General features: G+C 48.8%; 2 protein-coding genes across 2 annotated transcripts in view; both read right to left on the reverse strand.

The window, feature by feature from the left end:
• Positions 1–3111, reverse strand: part of LOC115126698 (RNA-binding protein 10-like) — a 93541-nt gene extending 90430 nt beyond the window's left edge. The window contains exons 1-3 of the mRNA XM_065005116.1: positions 2986–3111; positions 1498–1578; positions 339–1404 (exon numbers count right to left, since the gene is read on the reverse strand). Of these exons, the coding sequence (XP_064861188.1) occupies positions 339–1404; positions 1498–1514 (1083 nt within the window). The 5' untranslated portion in view covers positions 1515–1578; positions 2986–3111. The remainder of the gene's footprint in view (positions 1–338; positions 1405–1497; positions 1579–2985) is intronic.
• Positions 3112–8153: 5042 nt separating this feature from the next.
• The window catches only part of usp21 (ubiquitin specific peptidase 21), a 36768-nt gene continuing 21822 nt past the window's right edge, over positions 8154–23099 (reverse strand). The window contains 9 exon segments of the mRNA XM_065005117.1: positions 8154–9125; positions 9936–10056; positions 14190–14297; positions 14394–14472; positions 19808–19995; positions 20254–20320; positions 20648–20762; positions 21734–21854; positions 21939–22056. Coding sequence (XP_064861189.1) covers positions 9053–9125; positions 9936–10056; positions 14190–14297; positions 14394–14472; positions 19808–19995; positions 20254–20320; positions 20648–20762; positions 21734–21854; positions 21939–22056 — 990 coding nt within the window. The 3' untranslated portion in view covers positions 8154–9052.

The raw sequence follows: 23099 nt of genomic DNA on the forward strand, positions 1-23099 counted from the left end.
TACAATCAATAGTACTATTTCTACAGTAGTACCATCAACACTACTACTACTACTAGCTATCAACACTACTACTAGCTACTACAATCAATAGTACTATTTCTACAGTAGTACCATCAACACTACTACTACTAGCTACTACAATCAATAGTACTATTTCTACAGTAGTACCATCAACACTACTACTACTACTAGCTACTACAATCAATAGTGCTATTTCTACAGTAGTACCATCAACACTACTACTACTTCAGTAAAAACTAGTTTTCCGTCTATTATATATGGTTGAGAATCCTAAAATACACCTCCCCCTGGATCAGTGGATGTAGCAGGCAGCCCACCTTTCTCTTCCCTAGTCCTCCTCCTCTGGGGAACCTCTCCTCCTCCCCTGGTCGTCTTCCTCTGAGGAACCTCTCCTCCCCTGGTCCTCCTCTGGGGAACCTCTCCTCCTCCCCTGGTCCTCCTCTGGGGAACCTCTCCTCCTCCCCTAGTCCTCCTCCTCTGGGGAACCTCTCCTCCTCCCCTGATCCTCCTCTGGGGAACCTCTCCTCCTCCCCTGATCCTCCTCTGGGGAACCTCTCCTCCCCTGGTCCTCCTCCTCTGGGAAACCTCTTCTCCTCCCCTAGTCCTCCTCCTCTGGGGAATCTCTTCTCCTCCCCTGGTCCTCCTCCTCTGGGGAACCTCTTCTCCTCCCCTGGTCCTCCTCCTCTGGGGAACCTCTCCTCCTCCCCTGGTCCTCCTCCTCTGGGGAACCTCTTCTCCTCCCCTGGTCCTCCTCCTCTGAGGAACCTCTCCTCCTCCCCTGGTCCTCCTCTGGGGAACCTATCCTCCTCCCCTGGTCCTCCTCCTCTGGGGAACCTCTCCTCCCCTGGTCCTCCTCCTCTGGGGAACCTCTCCTCCTCCCCTGGTCCTCCTCCTCTGGGGAACCTCTCCTCCCCTGGTCCTCCTCTGGGGAACCTCTCCTCCCCTGGTCCTCCTCTGAGGAACCTCTCCTCCTCCCCTGGTCCTCCTCCTCTGGGGAACCTCTCCTCCTCCCCTGGTCCTCCTCTGGGGAACCTCTCCTCCTCCCCTGGTCCTCCTCTGGGGAACCTCTCCTCACTCTGCAGCCTGGGCAGGGCTACCTCTGGCTGGAGTAGGACCAGGGATCGAGGGGGACATAGTATCCCTTTACCCACACACCCCTCCCCTCTCCCCCCACGCCTCTGACGGAACCCCGGCCGGTTGTCGTGGAGACGGCCCGGGGACGCGAACTCCCGGACGCACTCCAATCGGTCGACTTGGTCCCCGTGGCCGGAGGCAGCTCTGAAGTCATATCCTGTCCCCAGCTCAGCCTCTTCCTGTCCGTATCCGCGGTAGTCCATGTAGCGGTGGTCGGAGGAGCTGTTGCAGTCTCCCCGACCCACCCTTCTGTTAGAGAGAAGAGATGGAGAGACAGAGAGAAGGGGGGGTTAAAGTATAGAAGAGAAGACAGTAGGAACTCAGAGATAGAAAAGAACTTACCTTCTGTCATAGTTCATACTGGTCCACTGACTGTCTGTTCGCTCTCCTCCTCCTCTCCTACAGTCGCAGCATTTCCACACTCTGAAACGCACAAAAGTCTTACAGTACATTTAGTATGAAAACTGACAGATAGCTAGCTACAGTTTTACACAGTGACCTACCCACCAGGCCTAGCCCTAGGCATTTTGATAGGCCAGCTACAGTACAGGCAGTGAATGAGACCAATAGCTAAATCAAATCTAAGTTTATTGGTAGCGTACACAGATTTGCAGATGTTATGGCAGGTGCAGCTAAACGCTTGTGTTTCTAGCTCCAACAGTAACGTCTCATGTCTGAGCTGCTAAATTGCGACTCTACTTTGTCTCTATACTGACATTTCGCTTGTTTGCTTGCCTTGCGCAGGAAATAAATACACTGTTTATATTCGGCCATAATAGCAAATCATCTTTCCATGTTTAAATGCGGTGGTTTCAGTTTTGCGCGAATGCCGCCAGCTATCCACGGTTAGGGACTGTAAGAAAGCAGCCTCTAGCTATAGGTTACAGCAGGCCTAGAGTCAGAGAGAGACCACCCGTCCGTTGTGGGACCTAAATTACTAAAAGACTGTTGAATAGAGTATGATTCTAAATATTGGCCTCTTAGACAGCAAGTGATAGCTATCAGCACACAAACAGACAGTCGTTCAACACTGGCCAGAGAGACACTAGCTAGGTTCAGGTTGGTTGTCTACCTGCCGGAACATCGTGACACAGGCCGGTTGATGTAGTGTAATGCGCTGTTATAACAGACTACTGCTGTTAATGCCGTTACTGGTGTATGCGATGCTTCTATTTAGGTCACTGCTCCTCGAGTGGTATAGATAAGTAATAAACTGTCACTACAGTATAATATTGGGCAGGTTGATATAGAGATGATCTACTGTAGGTAGCTAACAGTACAGGACTGGGCAGGCAGACCTTTCTGTTCCTTGCAGAGACCTTGAATGACTCTCTCTCTCCCCATCTTGGCCCAAGGTGGTGTGAGAAACAGACATAACAAAGATATACAGTACAGATCGTAGTCTGGTATTTATGTTGTACTACTATCGTAATATTTTCCAGTTCTATTTGAGTTGTCTGCTACTATCTCTAGAGCAGGGGTGGGCAACTCCAGTCCAGAGAGTCGCGATGGACCGCTGGTGAATATCGACCCACCGGTACCGAGGAATACCATTTCTAGATGTCCGACACAAGAAACCACAACTGGCTGAACGATGTACTGATACACATAATCATATTGAACAGTAGCTAAATAGCTTGGATTGCATTCAAACATAATAGAGAAAGTAAACGTTAATAGAACGAGTATTATTCAGTCCCGGTCTATTAGCTAATGTAAACACGACAAGCTCTAGGACCAGCCTTTGTTAACAGTTGAAAATAATAATCGACAATACACATTTATTTAATTTTTAACTCGACATTATTGTGCAAATTATAAATATCTTACCTTCCTCGAGTTCAAGTAAAATGTTTTTGGTGTAATGATATTGATCTAGCTAGCTACATCTGCAGCTTTGTATTGCGAGATAGCGTTAGCTAGCTAGTTCGGTTCCAAAAAATAAAAATGGCTACCCTCAAATGCACATAGGCGGATGTTGATAGTTGATTAGACTATCCGATTGGTGTACACAGCGCCGACGTAACTTTCTCCGTGAATATGATTGGACGGCTGTGAATTAAGGTCCTTAGAACTACTGTCATCGAATAGCAGGACAGGACAGAATATCTATATTCATATGATGATAAAAATTAAAAATAACATTTATTTTTTATAATTATGATAAATCTGGATTAAAAACTTTTGCCTGTTTGACTGTGCTATGCTTCTTTTATCCACTGCTACATGCTACTATTACATTTGCAAGTACTAGAACATATTACATTGTACTTTGTATTACAATACAATATATTACATACATATTATCAATGTATTGCAATATATTGAATTACATTCAAACTCACACATCAGTAGGGCTGTGTTCCCCTACTGGCTGCCGAATTTGGCCTGCTGTGATTTTAGTTGGCCCCCCAAGTTTTCTGAGCATCATTTTTAGGGGGGGAACGACGACGACATATTGTACAGTAGTGTAAAAACACCAGCCAATCAGCTCCAAGTTATTTTTATTGTGTAAATCTGCATTATAGAGAGATATATGTGATCGTATATAAATGTAAGCAAGGTTTGAAATGATGTTTTAGTCAAATATATCTGTGTGGGCTTTAGGTCAAATTGCAGTCTACAAATGATTTGTTATTATGTTCTGGGCCCCTGACCATCCCTGAAGGGCCCCTGATGATCCCTGAAGTAGGGTCTCCTTTAACTGGTTAGAAAATACTGTTGCACACCACAACTGTCAGGCGTGTGCGTACTTGTGGAGAAGTCAGGTGCAGGAGAGCTGAGAATTGTGAACAGGCGCAGACTTTATTTCGTCAGGAGAGATAAACAGACAGACGCAGCTGCGTCAAAAACCTCCAGCAAAGTGCAAAGCGCGTTAAAACAGTCACAAAACATAAATGTATAACAATTCAAACAAGCTTCGTGAAAGCTTCGTGAAATGACACGGAATTAACGAACGCCAGCCTGGCGCGTTACAAAACACAATTTCACACAAAGACATGAGGGGGAACAGAGGAATAAATACATGTAGATTGGTTGGGGAATGAAAACCAGGTGTGCAGGAAACAAGACAAAACAAATGGATAAATGAAAAATGGAGAGGTGATGGCTAGAAAGCCGGTGACGTCGACCGCAGAACGCCACCCGAACAAGGAGAGGTGATGGCTAGGAAGCCAGTGACGTCGACCGCAGAACGCCGCCCGAACAAGGAGAGGTGATGGCTAGAAAGCCGGTGACGTCGACCGCAGAACGCCGCCCGAACAAGGAGAGGTGATGGCTAGGAAGCCGGTGACGTCGACCGCAGAACGCCGCCCGAACAAGGAGAGGTGATGGCTAGGAAGCCGGTGACGTCGACCGCAGAAAGCCGGTGACGTCGACCGCAGAACGCCGGTGACGTCGACCGCAGAACGCCGCCCGAACAAGGAGAGGTGATGGCTAGGAAGGCGGTGACGTCGACCGCAGAACGCCGCCCGAACAAGGAGAGGTGATGGCTAGGAAGCCGGTGACGTCGACCGCAGAACGCCGCCCGAACAAGGAGAGGTGATGGCTAGGAAGCCGGTGACGTCGACCGCAGAACGCCGGTGACATCGACCGCAGAACGCCGCCCGAACAAGGAGAGGTGATGGCTAGGAAGCCGGTGACGTCGACCGCAGAACGCCGGTGACGTCGACCGCAGAACGCCGCCCGAACAAGGAGAGGTGATGGCTAGGAAGCCGGTGACGTCGACCGCAGAACGCCGCCCGAACAAGGAGGAGCCGATTTCGGCGGCAGTTGTAACAACATAAAACAGGTAAAAACCACTGAAACGAACCAACACATCACAGTCAAAACGGAGAAATAAATTACAATCAAGCCTGAATTAAATAACTTTACTTTGAAAAGCCTTCAAAAGAAATCCACAAATGTTTTACAGTACAAAAAGATAACAGATCGTTGAAAAAAAGCATCGCACTTCGACACATAGAACAACATAGAATAAACAAAACATAGTCAATAATACAGTAGAACAAAAGAAAACAAAAAGTCTGAGTGCAAATGCCACTTAATATAATGTTTACATACCCTACGATACTCATCTCATATGTATATACTGTACTCTTTACCATCTACTGCATCTTGCCTATGCCGTTCGGCCAACGCTCATTCATATATCTTTATGTACATATTCTTATTCATTACATTTACATTTAAGTCATTTAGCAGACGCTCTTATCCAGAGCGACTTACATCGTGTCACGAATCCATCAGACCTCCATATATTTAACAATCTATAAAGAACTTTCACGTCCCTTTCAAGAAGAGACATTATCGTGTTCCTTCATATCCATGTGAATATGTTATCCAGAAAAAAATTAACTTAGTTTTTACAGACATCTTACCATTCTTTCTCCTTCCCCAGACAGTTACAATGTATCCTTGTATTCCGTATTGAACAGGGGCTGGCTGTCTCAGTAGTCGTCTATTATTAAAAAATGTAAAACGTTGTTTTGCAGTTGGCCAGCTAAGAAAAAAAAAAACAAGACAAATTGTAAATAAAAAAAAATAGGATGGCAGACGCCTTCCAAGCAGGAACACACAGATTCTCCTCAGGACCAGCTTCCTCTGTCCATTCTGTAGCTATAGTCTAAACATGAATAGACATAGGAACTGAACTCAGGCTCCCGAATGCTGCTGTTGTATGTTTGAGAGGTAAAGTTCAACTTCGAGGCTGGTAGCTGACTACCATGTTGTGTTGTTGTCATGTTGCTACCATGTTGTGTTGTTGTCATGTTGCTACCATGATGTGTTGCTACCATGTCGTGTTGTTGTCATGTTGTGTTGTTGTCATGTTGCTACCATGTTGTGCTGTTGCTACCATGTTGTGTTGCTACCTGTTACGCACGCCTCTATGAAGAGGGAACGCAACACCCTGCTACAATTAAACTCTCTGTGAAGTGAAAAAGGTATGGACTGTAGGTGCGAGTAAGAATGACAACAAGCAGAATGTGGTACCGTTTACAAGGACTTTATTCCTTTACACGGTAATATGGGGAAAAGGGGCTGGACGGAACCAAAGCAAAGAAAGTAAATCTCAAAGCCCCCCCTCTCCTATCTTACCTGCCTACCCACTACTTACCTAATTTAGCACCACCTGGTGCCCTAACCAAAATACAGGGGGTGGTCCGCCCAGGTCTTACCTAGTGTGCCTAGACAGTGAATATACTATGGGTGATGTATGCCCGCGGGCCTCTTGCCTAAGCACTCCCTAGGTGCCTTCCCCTTCTCCCCTGGGAACAAATGAAACAGAATATTAAACAATTTCACAAACAAACTAAGAAACAAAGGACATCAAAATAAGCTCTATCTGAGCAACAAACTCACAAAACATACCAAATCTCAGCAATGAACTCCCAACAATGAACTCCCAGCAAAATCAACCTCTATCAAAAATCTCTGCAATGACCTCCCAGAAAATCTCTCTACAAAAAGATCTCCTCCTGAACAGAACACTGGCTTTTATATAGCTTCAGATTGAATGGGTAATTGGAGACAGCTGAGTCTTGACGAGGGGGCGGGGTCAGCTCTCCAATTAGCCATGGAGTCGACCAATCAGCTGCTTGAGGGATTTCAGGAAGCCATTTCCTGAAATAAACACATACAAATATACAAACTACAATACATAAACTGGGGAACGTAACACTACCATGTTGGTGTCTTAGGTCTTTTTTTTTTACCCCAATTTCCTGGTATCCAATTGGTAGTTAGTCTTGTCTCATCACTGCAACTCCCATACGGACTCAGGAGAGGCGACGAAACACAAACACAACCCTAGTCTCACTGCTTCTTGACACAATGCCCACTTAACCCGGAAGCCAGCCGCACCAATGTGTCGGAGGAGGAAACACCATAACACCTGGAAGCCAGCCGCACCAATGTGACGGAGGAGGAAACACCATAACACCTGGAAGCCAGCCGCACCAATGTGACGGAGGAGGAAACACCATAACACCTGGAAGCCAGCCGCACCAATGTGACGGAGGAGGAAACACCGTAACACCTGGAAGCCAGCCGCACCAATGTGACGGAGGAGGAAACACCGTAACACCTGGAAGCCAGCCGCACCAATGTGTCGGAGGAGGAAACACCATAACACCTGGAAGCCAGCCGCACCAATGTGACGGAGGAGGAAACACCATAACACCTGGAAGCCAGCCGCACCAATGTGACGGAGGAGGAAACACCATAACACCTGGAAGCCAGCAGCACCAATGTGACGGAGGAGGAAACACCATAACACCTGGAAGCCAGCAGCACCAATGTGACGGAGGAGGAAACACCATAACACCTGGAAGCCAGCCGCACCAATGTGACAGAGGAGGAAACACCATAACACCTGGAAGCCAGCCGCACCAATGTGACGGAGGAGGAAACACCATAACACCTGGAAGCCAGCCGCACCAATGTGACGGAGGAGGAAACACCATAACACCTGGAAGCCAGCCGCACCAATGTGACGGAGGAGGAAACACCGGGCCAATTGTGGGCCGCCCCATGGGCCTCCCGGTCGCAGCCGGCTGCAGCCGGCTGCGACAGAGCCTGGACTCGAACCAGGATCTCTGGTGGCACAGCTAGGGAGGCTCATGTAGTGTTGTGTTGTCTCTCTTGTCATGATGTGTGTTTTGTCCTATATTTTTCATCCCAACACCCGTCCCCGCAGGAGGCCTTTTGGTAGGCTGTCATTGTAAATAAGAATTTGCTCTTAACTGACTTGCCTAATTCAATTAAAAATATAAAGTCCAGTGCGCTATCGACTGTGCCCCAAAAGCTCAAGTGGCAGAGTCGATATCGGTGCTTATAAACCCAGGGTACACTACTTTCGGTCCAACCTGAAGTCCCAGCCCACTTTGGCTTGCCACGCTCTAGCAGCATAGAAATAGAGAACTAGATCTATCTTTAGAAGTGTCTGCAGATCTGTTAAATTAACTTGAAAATAAATTCTTAGTGAAAATATAACGTCATACCAACTCACCAGTTTTATTTACAAGAAGAAGCGAAACAAAACATTTTAATCAAATGAATTAAGTTAAATAAAAACAAACAAGTGACATGTAAAGAAATTATCATTTAAATAATTGTTAATTTAGAAAAAATGTCATAAGTTGCTCAAACACCCCTTTGATAAACAGTCCTAGTTGGTGTTTTATAAAAATGTATATATATATATTTAGCAGCATAAAAATAAAAAGCAACTTTCTACTCAGCGTAAATGAATGTTTCTACCAGGACAGACGTTGTCTAGACTATTTCTACTCAGCGTAAATGAATGTTTCTACCAGGACAGACGTTGTCTAGACTATTTCTACTCAGCGTAAATGAATGTTTCTACCAGGACAGACGTTGTCTAGACTATTATAACACATTCTGAAGGCTTCTCTGGAAAGCGGTCTGTCCGATAGTTGGTTAGTTGGTGTGTAGCACAAGTCTGATAACATGTTTGTTGACATGTTTCCTCATGGTTGTGTGTGTGTGTGTCCAGTAATAACTGTCTGTTTGAACTGAAGGTCTACACACACACACACGCTCCTAGCTGAGCTGGCTAGGAACATTCCTACACTGGTCTTCTCTTTCTCCTCTCCTCACCCAAGCCGTCTATTCCATTCTTCTGTCTTTCTACCCCTTTGTGCTGTCTCTGTCCCAGACTCACTCAATCCTCAAGTAGTCAACATCAGACCAGTTGGCTGAGATGCTGGTTGCTTGGTTACAATAGCGCTACATCACAGCTCTTTGTAATATTCCATTTGTAGTAACAGCTGTAGCGATTGGCTGCTGAAAGCTCTGCTTGTAGTAACAATTTTTCTGATTGGCTGCTGAATGCTATGCTTGCAGTTACAGCTGTAGTGATTGGCTGCCCGATGGTTCACTTCCTGCGTTGGTAGAAGAGGACGTAGGCCTGAGCAGACTGCAGTTGGTTCTCTGATATAGGAGTCACACTGAGAGAGAGAGAGAGAGAGAGAGAGGGGGACAGAGAGAGAGAGAGAGAGAGAGAGAGGGGGACAGAGAGAGAGAGAGAGACAGAGAGAGAGAGAGAGAGAGAAGAGAGAGAGGGGGACAGAGAGAGAGAGAGAGAGAGAGAGAGGAGAGGGACAGAGAGAGAGAGAGAGAGGGGACAGAGAGAGAGAGAGAGGGACAGAGAGAGAGAGGGGGACAGAGAGAGAGGGGGACAGAGAGAGAGAGAGAGAGAGGGGGACAGAGAGAGAGAGAGAGAGGGGGACAGAGAGAGAGAGAGAGGGGAGAGAGAGAGAGAGAGAGAGAGAGGGGACAGACAGAGAGAGAGAGAGAGAGAGAGAGAGAGAGAGAGAGAGGGGGACAGAGAGAGAGAGAGAGACAGAGAGAGAGAGAGAGAGAGAGGGGGACAGAGAGAGAGAGAGAGAGAGAGAGAGATTAACAAAGAGAGAGAGATTAACAAAGAGAACATCAATGTATTGGATATTCTAAGCTGTTTGCTACGATGTTGAAACCACCTAACGTGATGTAGCATGTGTGTATTTTAATTTGACCTTTATTTATTATTATTATTTAACCAGGCAAGTCAGTTAAGAACAAATTCTTATTTTCAATGACGACCTAAGAACAGTGGATTAACTGCCTTGTTCAGGGACAGAAAGACATATTTTTACCTTGTCAGCTCGGGGGATTCGATCTAGCAACCTTTACTAGTCCAACGCTCTAACCACTAGGCTACCTGCCGTCCCAGAAAGGGTGTGAGAGCCTGCGTTTGTGTGCGTCTGTGTGTCACTGACCAGGAGTCGTTGTAACAGCACCATCCCGATCCGTCGTTCTCCAGGCAACAGGCTGTGTAGTGGCCCATGTTGACTGTCCCACTGTGGTTACATACTGCATACAGATCATACAACACAGGACCTGGAGAGAGAGAGAGAGAGAGACAGAGACAGAGAGAGAGAGAGAGGGAGAGAGGGGGACAGAGAGAGGGGGACAGAGAGAGAGAGAGAGGGGACAGAGAGAGAGAGAGAGAGAGACAGAGAGAGAGAGAGAGAGAGAGAGAGGGGGAGAGAGAGAGAGAGAGAGAGAGAGAGGGGACAGAGACAGAGACAGAGAGACAGAGACAGAGACAGAGAGACAGAGAGGGACAGAGAGAGAGAGACAGAGAGAGAGAGAGAGAGAGAGAGAGAGAGAGAGAGAGAGAGAGAGAGAGAGAGAGAGAGAGAGAGAGAGAGAGGGGGACAGAGAGAGAGAGAGAGAGACAGAGAGGGAGGGAGTCAGTTAAGAACACATTCTTATTTTCAATGACGGCCTGGGAACAGTGGGTTAACTGCCTGTTCAGGGGCAGAACGACAGATTTGTACCTTGTCAGCTCGGGGGTTTGAACTCGCAACCTTCCGGTTACTAGTCCAACGCTCTAACCACTAGGCTACCCTGCCGCCTCTACACTCTAACCACTAGGCTACCTACCCCCTCTACACTCTAACCACTAGGCTACCTACCCCCTCTACACTCTAACCACTAGGCTACCTGCCTCCTCCCTAACCACTAGGCTACCTGCCACCTCTACACTCTAACCACTAGGCTACCTGCCTCCTCTACACTCTAACCACTAGGCTACCTGCCTCCTCTACACTCTAACCACTAGGCTACCTGCCACCTCTACACTCTAACCACTAGGCTACCTGCCACCTCTACACTCTAACCACTAGGCTACCTGCCACCTCTACACTCTAACCACTAGGCTACCCTACCGCCGACTACACAAATACAAAATGGCTAAAGGAGAGAATGAGATCAGAGAAAGACAGAGCAGGGGAGGAGGAGGGAGAAAGACAGAGCAGGGGAGGAGGAGGGAGAAAGACAGAGAGGGGAGGAGGAGAAAGACAGAGCAGGGGAGGAGGAGGGAGAAAGACAGAGCAGGGGAGGAGGAGGGAGAAAGACAGAGCAGGGGAGGAGGAGGGAGAAAGACAGAGCAGGGGAGGAGGAGGGAGAAAGACAGAGCAGGGGAGGAGGAGGGAGAAAGACAGAGCAGGGGAGGAGGAGGGAGAAAGACAGAGCAGGGGAGGAGGAGGGAGAAAGACAGAGCAGGGGACAGGAGGAGGAGGAGGGAGAAAGACAAGAGGTAAGGGGGAAATATAAAGGGAGAAAGCAGGGGAGGAGGAGGGAGGAAGACAAGAGGTAATGGGAAATATAAAGAGAGCAGGGGAGGAGGAGGGAGAAAGACAAGAGGTCATGGGAAATATAAAGAGAGCAGGGGAGGAGGAGGGAGGAAGACAAGAGGTCATGGGAAATATAAAGAGAGCAGGGGAGGAGGAGGGAGAAAGACAAGAGGTCATGGGAAATATAAAGAGAGCAGGGATGGGGAGAAGACAAGAGGTCATGGGAAATATAAAGAGAGCAGGGGAGGAGGAGGGAGAAAGACAAGAGGTCATGGGAAATATAAAGAGAGCAGGGGAGGAGGAGGGAGAAAGACAAGAGGTCATGGGAAATATAAAGAGAGCAGGGGAGGAGGAAGACAAGAGGAGGAGGGGAGGAGAAAGACAAGAGGTCATGGGAAATATAAAGAGAGCAGGGGAGGAGGAGGGAGAAAGACAAGAGGTCATGGGAAATATAAAGAGAGCAGGGGAGGAGGAAGACAAGAGGTCATGGGAAATATAAAGAGAGCAGGGGAGGAGGAGGGAGAAAGACAAGAGGTCATGGGAAATATAAAGAGAGCAGGGGAGGAGGAGAGAAAGACAAGAGGTCATGGGAAATATAAAGAGAGCAGGGGAGGAGAAAGACAAGAGGTCATGGGAAATATAAAGAGAGCAGGGGAGGAGGAGGGAGAAAGACAAGAGGTCATGGGAAATATAAAGAGAGCAGGGGAGGAGGAGGGAGGAAGACAAGAGGTAATGGGAAATATAAAGAGAGCAGGGGAGGAGGAGGGAGGAAAGACAGAGCAGGGGAGGAGGAGGGAGGAAGACAAGAGATAATGGGAAATATAAAGAGAGCAGGGGAGGAGGAGGGAGCGATAGAAAGAGAGACTCTGGGTTCGAGCCCAGGCCCTGTCGCAGCCGCGACAGGGAGGTCCATGGGGCGACGCACAATTGTCCGGGAGGGTTTGGCCGGTAGGGATATCATTGTCTCATCGCGCTCTAGCGACTCCTAGTGGCGGGCCGGGCGCAGTGCACGCTGACCAGGGCGCCAGGTGTTTCCTCCTCCGACACATTGGTGCGGCTGGCTTCCAGGTGTTATGGTGTTTCCTCCTCCGACACATTGGTGCGGCTGGCTTCCAGGTGTTATGGTGTTTCCTCCTCCGACACATTGGTGCGGCTGGCTTCCAGGTGTTATGGTGTTTCCTCCTCCGACACATTGGTGCGGCTGGCTTCCAGGTGTTATGGTGTTTCCTCCTCCGACACATTGGTGCGGCTGGCTTCCGGGTTGGATGCGCGAGGTAATGGGAAATATAAAGAGAGCAGGGGAGGAGGAGGGAGAAAGACTGTTGGGTTGTGTTTCGGAGGACGCGTGACTTTCAACCTTCATCTCTCCCGAGCCCGTACGGGTGTTGTAGCGATGAGACAAGATAGGAACTACTAACAATTGGATACCACGACGTTGGGGAGCAAAAAGGGTGTAAAAAAAATAAAACACTTTTTTTTATAAAAAGAAAGAAGAGAAATGGAGATACAGTATAACGACAAGTATCCATGAAAGACTGACCAGGGGAATTTTGATGCCACCTGTTTCAACCACTTCAAAATCCGTTTAGACGAAGAGGAGGAGACAGGTTTTAAAGCCTCGAGACAATTGAGACATGGATTGGGTATGTGTGCCATTCAGAGGGTGAAGGGGCAAGAGAAACGATTGAAGTGCCTTTGAACGGGGTATGGTAGTAGGTGCCTTTGAACGGGGTATGGTAGTAGGTGCCTTTGAACGGGGTATGGTAGTAGGTGCCTTTGAACGGGGTATGGTAGTAGGTGCCAGGAGTGTCAAGAACTGCAACGCTGCTGGGTTTTTCCACGCTCAGTTTCCCATGTGTATCAAAGAATGGTCCACCACCCAAAGGACATCTAGCCAACTGTGGGAAGCATTGGCGTCAACATGGGCCAGCATCCCTGTGGAACGCTTTCGACACCTTGTAGAGTCAACATGGACCATCCCTGTAGAGTAGACACCTTGGACCAGCATCCCTGTGGAACGCTTTCATCACCTTGTAGAGTCAACATGGACCAGCATCCCTGTGGAACGCTTTCGACACCTTGTAGAGTCAACATGGACCAGCATCCCTGTGGAACGCTTTAGACACCTTGTAGAGTCAACATGGACCAGCATCCCTGTGGAACGCTTTCAACACCTTGTAGCGTTCATCCCCCACTGAATTGGGGCTGTTCTGAGGGAAAAATGTTTTCTACAAGAGACAGAGAGGGAGAGACAGAGAGGGAGAGAGAGATAGAGACAGAGAGGTAGAGACAGAGAGAGAGAGACAGAGAGAGAGAGAGACAGAGCGGTAGAGACAGAGAGGTAGAGACAGAGAGGTAGAGACAGACAGAGACAGACAGACAGAGACAGACAGAGAGAGACAGACAGAGAGAGACAGAGAGAGAGAGACAGGGAGAGACAGAGAGGAGAGAGAGAGAGAGGTAGAGACAGAGAGAGAGAGGGGTAGAGAGGTAGAGACAGAGAGAGAGAGACAGAGAGAGAGGGGTAGAGAGGTAGAGACAGAGAGGTAGAGACAGAGAGGGAGAGACAGAGAGAGAGACAGAGACAGAGAGAGACAGAGAGGTAGAGACAGAGGTAGAGACAGAGAGGTAGAGACAGAGGTAGAGACAGAGAGGTAGAGACAGAGGTAGAGACAGGGAGAGACAGAGAGAGAGAGACAGGGAGAGACAGAGAGAGAGAGAGAGACAGACAGAGAGGAGAGAGAGACAGAGAGGTAGAGACAGAGAGAGAGAGACAGAGAGAGAGACAGAGAGAGAGAGAGGGGTAGAGAGGTAGAGACAGAGAGAGAGAGACAGAGAGAGAGAGACAGAGAGAGAGAGGGGTAGAGACAGAGAGAGAGAGACAGAGATTACCACAGTCGACCGGTCCGTAGGGCCCCAAATCCAGGCTGGTCAGAGGGAAGGAGACACACACTGTACTCCGACACACCATATACCGTGACATGGCAAACCGGTTCAGATCTAATACACTGATGTTAAGGTCTTTGACGTCAACCACTACTGCAAGTGAGGTAGGTAGATGAGGAAGTGTTGCTAAGTTAGCGTTACTAAGGATACGCATGACGATGACCTGTGGGAATCTCTGGATGGTCAGCCTCTTGGTGCTCTCTGTCCGTCTGTTACACCTCTCGCACATCTGCAACACACACACACACACACACACACATTTGAAATACACACTGAATGGAGGAACAATGTCACAGGCTAGGGTGTTGATATTCTCCATCCATGAAAACTGTCTTTCTCAATGGTTTTCTACTCTCAGAGAAAAACGATCAGACCTCATGTTCAAATACTTTTTGAGTGTTTGTTTGAGTCTGCCTGGAGTGCCAATGGGGCCCTAACCTAATGGGCGGGGTTTGAAGTTTTTGGGACCTTTCTATTGGTTTATTAAGCCTGGCCAGCTCTAACAGGCATAAAGACAAAGTATTTGAAATGAACTTTTCAAGGTGTCTCCCGTAAGTACATGGAGTGACCAGCCAGGGAGTTCAACGCTGGGGAGTACATGGAGTAGCCAGCCAGGGAGTTCAACGCTGGGGAGTACATGGAGTAGCCAGCCAGGGAGTTCAACGCTGGGGAGTACATGGAGTAGCCAGCCAGGGAGTTCAACGCTGGGGAGTACATGGAGTAGCCAGCCAGGGAGTTCAACGCTGGGGAGTACATGGAGTAGCCAGCCAGGGAGTTCAACGCTGGGGAGTACATGGAGTAGCCAGCCAGGGAGTTCAACGCTGGGGAGTACATGGAGTAGCCCCAGGAGTTCAATTTGTTGCAGAAGCAGTACATGGAGTAGCCAGCCAGGGAGTTCAACGCTGGGGTACATGGATAAGCCAGCCAGGGAGTTCAACGCTGGGAGTACATGGCGTAGCCTCCCAGGGATTGGTCAAAACAATAAAAAGGAGTACATGGAGTAGCCAGCCAGGAGTTCAACGCTGGGGACCATATATGTGATAGCCAAACCAGGGTTCAGCTGGGGATGTTACATGGGTCTTTAGCCAGCCAGGGAGTTCAAGCTGGGTAGGTACATGGAGTAGCCAGCCAGGAGTTCAACGCTGGGATTACATGGGTAGCCAGCCAGGGAGTTCAACGCTTTGGGGAGTACATGGAGTAGCCAGCCAGGAGTTCAACAATAGGAGTACATGGAGTAGCCAGCCAGGAGTTCAACGTAGGGAGTACATGGGGTAGCCAGCCAGGTAGTTCAACGCTAGGGAGGCCCAGAGGCCCCTGACATTTCAATTTGTTGCAGAAGCAGCTCGCTGTCGCTGTGGACATTGTAATGATTTGATTCCAATTGGGGGCCAAATACACAGATAAATTATTGAATACTTTAACGAACTTTACCTCCTCAGATTGGTCAAAATAAGTAAAAGGTATGAGAGATAGAAAGTGCCCTTGAATTCACACTGTACTCCTACACACCATATACCGTGACATGCAAACCGGTTCAGATCTAATACACTGATGCAAGCACCATGGTCTTTAGCGGATCAACCACTACTGCAAGTGAGGTAGGTAGATGATTGGGATCGTCTCATGGGTGAGACGGGGGGGGGGCTGATTGGTGTCACAGCTTTTTGTCCGTTCCTAACAAACACAGCTTTGAATTGGCCTTTACTAGCTTATACGACGGTCTGTTTTCTATGGAACTAAATATTTTTTTTAACAATTAAACCTTTCCTTCTCTTGAGATTAAAAGGCATATTCACAGTTTAACCGCAAGTTGTTCTTCAAAGTGTGTATTATATTGGTTTGAACACTTAAGAGTAAGGAAAGAACTGTTTCATATTGTAATTTGGGTGAACTATTCCTTTAACAGTTAGGCCTGTGAATGGATCACTGTTAGGTTGGGGTTGTCAGGACACCCACAGTGATTGATTGACAGGTCTGAAACCCTACCAACTCTGTGACTCATAGACATCCTGCTGACAAGGGAAGGCAGTAGATTAGTCATTTAGTCAGAAAAACTAGCCGTCTACCCTTTGAATTTAATTTGTGGCAAAAAAAAAACTAAATATAATCTCCTCTTTCACTTCAGTTTATTGTAGCGAAAACAGACAAAGGTTGTGTTCTGTTATATTTACATGGATTCCCTGTGGAAGAAAAAAATATAGAATTGCAGGAAAAATTTTTTTTTTTTTTTTTTAAATGCAAAAATGTTGTTCACCCCGTTTTATTCAAAGTCAGACAGCGAGGAATAGACCTGCTTGTTATGGCCTCTGCTACACACAAAGCAGCAGTCTCCATGGTGGACACAGTAGGCCTATATCCATAATATTACTATAAGTATCATGACATTAGCTTATATATCCTTTCATCGTTTTTTCTTATTTCCTATTTTTTTTGGGACCAGAATGAGTCTCTCTGTCCACCACCTATTGTTCCTGCATCTGCAGATAAATGCTAAAGAAGTCGTAAGCCTGTCAGTGTGCAAATTAAGGAGCCAATTGAACTGCTCTCACACCGATGCGATTCGGTTCAGTTTTACCTAAAAGACCAGTTCAAAAATAGTCTTTGTTCGAGAGGTGTCCGGCTGGATGTCATCTCTCAGAGGAGATGCTTCAGGGTCTCTATGCTGCTGATAGGTCATCAGAGCAGATGGTTCAGGGTCTCTATGTTGCTGACAGGTCATCAGAGCAGATGGTTCAGGGTCTCTATGCTGCTGATAGGTCATCTGGTTCAGGGTCTCTATGTTGCTGACAGGTCATCAGAGCAGATGGTTCAGGGTCTCTATGTTGCTGATAGGTCATCAGAGCAGATGGTTCAGGGTCTCTATGCTGCTGATAGGTCATCAGAGCAGATGGTTCAGGGTCTCTATGCTGCTGATAGGTCATCAGATGGTTCAGGGTCTCTATGCTGCTGATAGGTCATCAGAGCAGATGGTTCAGGGTCTCTATGCTGCTGATAGGTCATCTCTCAGGGTCTCTATGCTGCTGATAGGTCATCAGAGCAGATGGTTCAGGGTCTCTATGCTGCTGATAGGTAATCAGATGGTTCAGGGTCTCTATGCTGCTGATAGGTCATCAGAGCAGATGGTTCAGGGTCTCTATGTTGCTGATAGGTCATCAGAGCAGATGGTTCAGGGTCTCTATGTTGTCATGACAGGTCATCAGAGCAGATGGTTCAGGTCTCTATGCTGCTGATAGGTCTCTATGCTGCTGATAGGTCATCAGAGCAGATGGTTCAGGGTCTCTATGTTGCTGATAGGTCATCAGAGCAGATGGTTCAGGGTCTCTATGTTGCTGACAGGTCATCAGAGCAGATGGTTCAGGGTCTCTATGCTGCTGATAGGTCATCAGAGCAGATGGTTCAGGGTCTCTATGCTGCTGATAGGTCATCAGAGCAGATGGTTCAGGGTCTCTATGTTGCTGATAGGTCATCAGAGCAGATGGTTCAGGGTCTCTATGTTGCTGACAGGTCATCAGAGCAGATGGTTCAGGGTCTCTATGCTGCTGATAGGTCATCAGAGCAGATGTTTCAGGGTCTCTATGCTGCTGATAGGTCATCTCTGAGGAAAAGTGGGGGTGTCGAAAGGAGTGTACGTTTAGAAAGGAACCATATAAAAACAATTATAAGTCTTTGCTTGGTAAAGCCTTATCTCAGCTCACTGGTCACCATAGCAGCACCCACCCACCCGTTCCCTACCGGTAGGGGACGTTCCAGACACGGCTACCTGTAGGGGACGTTCCAGACACGGCTACCTGTAGGGGACGTTCCAGACACGGCTACCTGTAGGGGGACGCTACCGGTGGGGACGTTCCAGACAGACACGGCTACCTGTGGGGACGTTCCAGACACGGTGGGGCTACCTGTGGGGACGTTCCAGACACGCTACCGGTGGGGCTACCTGTAGGGGACGTTCCAGACACGGCTACCTGTAGGGGACGTTCCAGACACGGCTACCTGTAGGGGGACGTTCGTTCCAGACACGGTGGGGGGCTACCTGTACCGGTGGGGGACGTTCCAGACACGGCTACCTGTAGGGGACGTTCCAGACGGTGGGGGGCTACCTGTAGGGGACGTTCCAGACACGGCTACCTGTAGGGGGGACGTTCCAGACACGGCTACCTGTAGGGGACGTTCCAGACACGACACTGCTACCTGTAGGGGACGTTCCAGACACGGCTACCTGTAGGGGACGTTCCAGACACGGCTACCTGTAGGGGACGCCCAGACACGGCTACCTGTAGGGGACGTTCCAGACACGGCTACCTGTAGGGGACGTTCCAGACACGGCTCCAGACACCGGTAGGGGACGTTCCAGACACTGCTACCGGTGGGGACGTTCCAGACACGGCTACCTGTAGGGGACGTTCCAGACACTGCTACCTGTAGGGGACGTTCCAGACACTGCCACCGGTGGGGGACGTGCTACCCAGACACTGCCACCGGTGGGGGACGTTCCAGACACTGCCACCGGTGGGGGACGTTCCAGACACTGCCACCGGTGGGGGGGACGTTCCAGACACTGCTACCACGGTGGGGACGTTCCAGACACGGCTACCTGTAGGGGACGTTCCAGACACTGCTACCTGTACCGTGTGGGGGGACGCGTTCCCAGACACGGCTACCGGTGGGGGGGACGTTCCAGACACGGCTACCTGTAGGGGACGTTCCGTTCCAGACACTGTGGGGGCTACCTGTAGGGGACGTTCCAGACCACGGCTACCTGTAGGGGACGTTCCAGACACGGCTACCTGTAGGGACGTTCGTTCCAGACACGGCTACCTGTAGGGGACGTTCCAGACACGGCTACCTGTAGGGGACGTTCCAGACACGGCTACCTGTAGGGGACGTTCCAGACACGGCTACCTGTAGGGGACGTTCCAGACACGGCTACCTGTAGGGGACGTTCTAGACACTGCTACCTGTAGGGGACGTTCCAGACACGGCTACCTAGGGGACGTAGGGGACGTTCCAGACACGGCTACCTGTAGGGGACGTTCCAGACACGGCTACCTGTAGGGGGGACGACACGGCTCCAGACAAGGGGGCTACCTACCTGTAGGGGGTCCAGACACGGGGGGACGTTCTAGACACTTACCAGTAGGGGACGTTCCAGACAAGGCTACCGGTGGGGATCCACTCCCGAGAGATGACCGAGCACCGAGAGATGACCGGCACCGAGAGATGACCGGCCCCGAGAGATGACCGGCCCCGAGAGATGACCGGCCCCGAGAGATGACGTAAACAGCTGGACCCTATTGCTTTGTTCCTGAACATCCCAACTCATCAGGCAACACTGACAAGTCACTTTAGCGGTCACCGGCAGGACTTGAATACTAGGAAAACACAAACAAGATATTTGGTTTACTGTCTAGATGAGATACCATGGACATATAACTATGTTGTTGGATTTATGAATAGCAAAGCGGTTTAGGAGATTGACTTTATTCAGTTGGCCGAGTTAATGAAGGGGAAAAAAGTAGCTTGTTTAGTACTTCTGGAAAACACTGAAAAATACAGTGTTGTCTTACGGGAGCGTTCTCCTCGTCCAGCTTCTCTTCCTGTGTGAACAGATCAAGACACTCCCTCAGAGACCCGCCCCCTGCTGCACTCCTCTTAGGGACGGGTAGAGACAGGTCACAGAAGACGTCGAAGCAGGTGGAGTAGTGAGAACACACAGAGCAGTGGAGAGAACTACGCAGCTGACCTGTAAACAGATCTGAGAGAGACACAGACAGAGAAAGAGAGAGAGAGAGAGAGAGAGACAGAGACAGAGAGAGACACAGACAGAGAGAGAGAGACAGAGAGACACAGAGAGAGACAGAGAGAGACAGAGAGAGAGAGACAGAGAGACAGAGAGACAGAGAGAGACAGAGAGAGAGAGAGAGAGAGAAACAGAGAGAGAGAGGAATAGATCACGATAACAATAAAAGGTTACAATACTGTGATCAGCAACTCCAAATCTCTTCATGCTCACCAACGATCTTACTGTCGTCCCTCTCCAGGTGTCTCTTCCACATTGCAGACAATCCTGAGAGTCAATCCTGAGAGGGGGAGACAGAAAGAGAGAGACAGAGAGAGAGACAGAGAGAGAGACAGAGACAGAGACAGACACAGAGACAGAGAGAGATAGAGAGAGATAGAGAGACAGAGAGAGATAGAGAGAGAGATAGAGAGAGAGAGAGAGATAGAGAGAGAGAGATAGAGAGACAGAGAGAGATAGAGAGAGATAGAGAGAGAGATAGAGACAGAGAGAGAGAGAGTTAGAAAGAGGGTGGAACGTTTATATTTAGGACTAGAGGTTGAATCTTGCCTCAGTAGGTCATTAGGTCTTTAGTGCATTTGGACCCTTCCATGTCTCTGTACCTGACTGTGGTGCATTTGGGTTCAGGCTCCAGGCTGGTGAGCCAGACGTACGGCCGGCGGTTGATCTCACAGTGAAGCCTGTCCAATAAGAACCTCAGAAACTCCTGAGCATCCTGTTGACTGGAAGGAAGTAGAGACGTTCTCACTGCTTTACAATAGTTTTGCACGTGCACACACACGGCCGGCTCTATTCTTTTGGGAGACGAGATTTGGTCTTTAAAGAGATTTTTGTTTTAAAGTTAATTTCCTTTAAATCTACACATTTTGACATGGGGCAGAGAGAACATTTAGCAATTTTATAACTAAATATATGTTATGTGTTATTATATGTTAATATATGCTAATCATTTTGCTATGGGGTGAGGAAATGTCCGTTTTTCAGATCATTTCCTGAGGTTTTACACATTTTGCCATGGTGTGGAGAATTTACTTTTAAATTCTACACATTTTTCCGTGACTTAAGCCATGTCATTATGATATCTGAGTGAAAATGACAAAATCAATGGGGTGCCCCTTGAAAGTCAGGCCACCTGGGCACGTGCCCTTCATGCCCGGGTGATAATTCGGCAATGATTACTACAAGTTTAGATAGCTGGCCGCTTGACCAACTTACCAATCAATCTAAAGAAAAATGTTAGCTAACATGGGCTAATTGAGTGACTGTCAGTGACTGGCTAATTGAGTGACTGTCAGTGACTGGCTAATTGAGTGACTGTCAGTGACTGGCTAATTGAGTGACTGTCAGTGACTGGCTAATTGAGTGACTGTCAGTGACTGGCTAATTGAGTGACTGTCAGTGACTGGCTAATTGAGTGACTGTCAGTGACTGGCTAATTGAGTGACTGTCAGTGACTGGCTAATTGAGTGACTGTCAGTGACTGGCTAATTGAGTGACTGTCAGTGACACACCGACCACCACACACCGACCGGCACACGCCGACCACCACACGCCGACCACCACACGCCGACCACCACACGCCGACCACCACACGCCGACCACCACACGCCGACCACCACACGCCGACCACCACACGCCGCCCACCACACGCCGACCACCACACGCCGACCACCACACGCCGACCACCACACACCTGTATCCGCTGAAGTAAGGCACCGCCTCTTTGAAGATGCTGTAGAACTTCCCAGGATTCACTTCTGTGTTATGGTTTTCTTCGTTCACATCCCAGAGACTCAACAGCACCTGGGAGAACGCTGGGTGGGAGAGGTTAGAGGTCAGAGAACCAAAACGCTGAAAGAGAGGAAAGGGAAAGACGAAAGGAAAAGGTTGTATTTTACCCTCCATGAGGTGTGGTTCCTCTCTACTGCACATCTCCTGTCTGTAGGCTTTGACCAGACAGTAGTCCCTCAGACCTCTGGTGTGAGATAGACACTGAACCACCGCATTCAGAAAACACTGAGAGAGAGAGAGAGAGCGAGAGAGAGACAGAGCGAGAGACAGAGCGAGAGACAGAGCGAGAGACAGAGCGAGAGACAGAGCGAGAGACAGAGACAGAGAGAGAGACAGACAGAGCGAGAGACAGAGCGAGAGAGAGAGACAGAGCGAGAGAGACAGAGAGAGAGAAACAGAGCAAGAGAGAGACAGAGCAAGAGACAGACAGAGAGACAGAGCGAGAGAGACAGACAGAGCAGAGAGAGAGAAACAGAGCAAGAGAGAGAGAGACAGAGCAAGAGAGAGAGAGACAGAGCGAGAGAGACAGAGCGAGAGAGACAGAGCGAGAGAGACAGAGCGAGAGAGACAGAGCGAGAGAGACAGAGCGAGAGAGACAGAGCGAGAGAGACAGAGCGAGAGAGAGACAGAGAGACAGAGAGAGACAGAGAGAGACAGAGCAAGAGAGAGAGCGACAGAGAGAGACAGAGACAAAGAGAGAGAGACAGAGCGAGATTACCGACCATTTCGAATCCCACCATACCTTCTCCGCAATGCAATCTGGTTTCAGAGCTTGTCATGGGTGCACCTCAGCCACGCTCAAGGTCCTAAACGATATCTTAACCTCCATCGATAAGAAACATTACTGTGCAGCCGTATTCATTGATCTAGCCAAGGCTTTTGACTCTGTCAATCACCACATCCTCATCGGCAGACTCGACAGCCTTGGTTTCTCAAATGATTGCCTCGCCTGGTTCACCAACTACTTCTCTGATAGAGTTCAGTGTGTCAAATCGGAGGGTCTGCTGTCCGGACCTTTGGCAGTCTCTATGGGGGTGCCGCAGGGTTCAATTCTTGGACCGACTCTCTTCTCTGTATGCTGCTGGTGTGTCTCTGATCCACCTCTACGCAGACGACACCATACTGTATACTTCTGGCGCTTCTTTGGACACTGTGTTAACAACCCTCCAGACGAGCTTCAATGCCATTCAACTCTCCTTCCGTGGCCTCCAATTGCTCTTAAATACAAGTAAAACTAAATGCATGCTATTCAACTGATCACTGCCCGC

The sequence above is a fragment of the Oncorhynchus nerka genome, linkage group LG20, assembly GCF_034236695.1.
Source record: "Oncorhynchus nerka isolate Pitt River linkage group LG20, Oner_Uvic_2.0, whole genome shotgun sequence".
NCBI classification, from domain to species: domain Eukaryota; kingdom Metazoa; phylum Chordata; class Actinopteri; order Salmoniformes; family Salmonidae; genus Oncorhynchus; species Oncorhynchus nerka.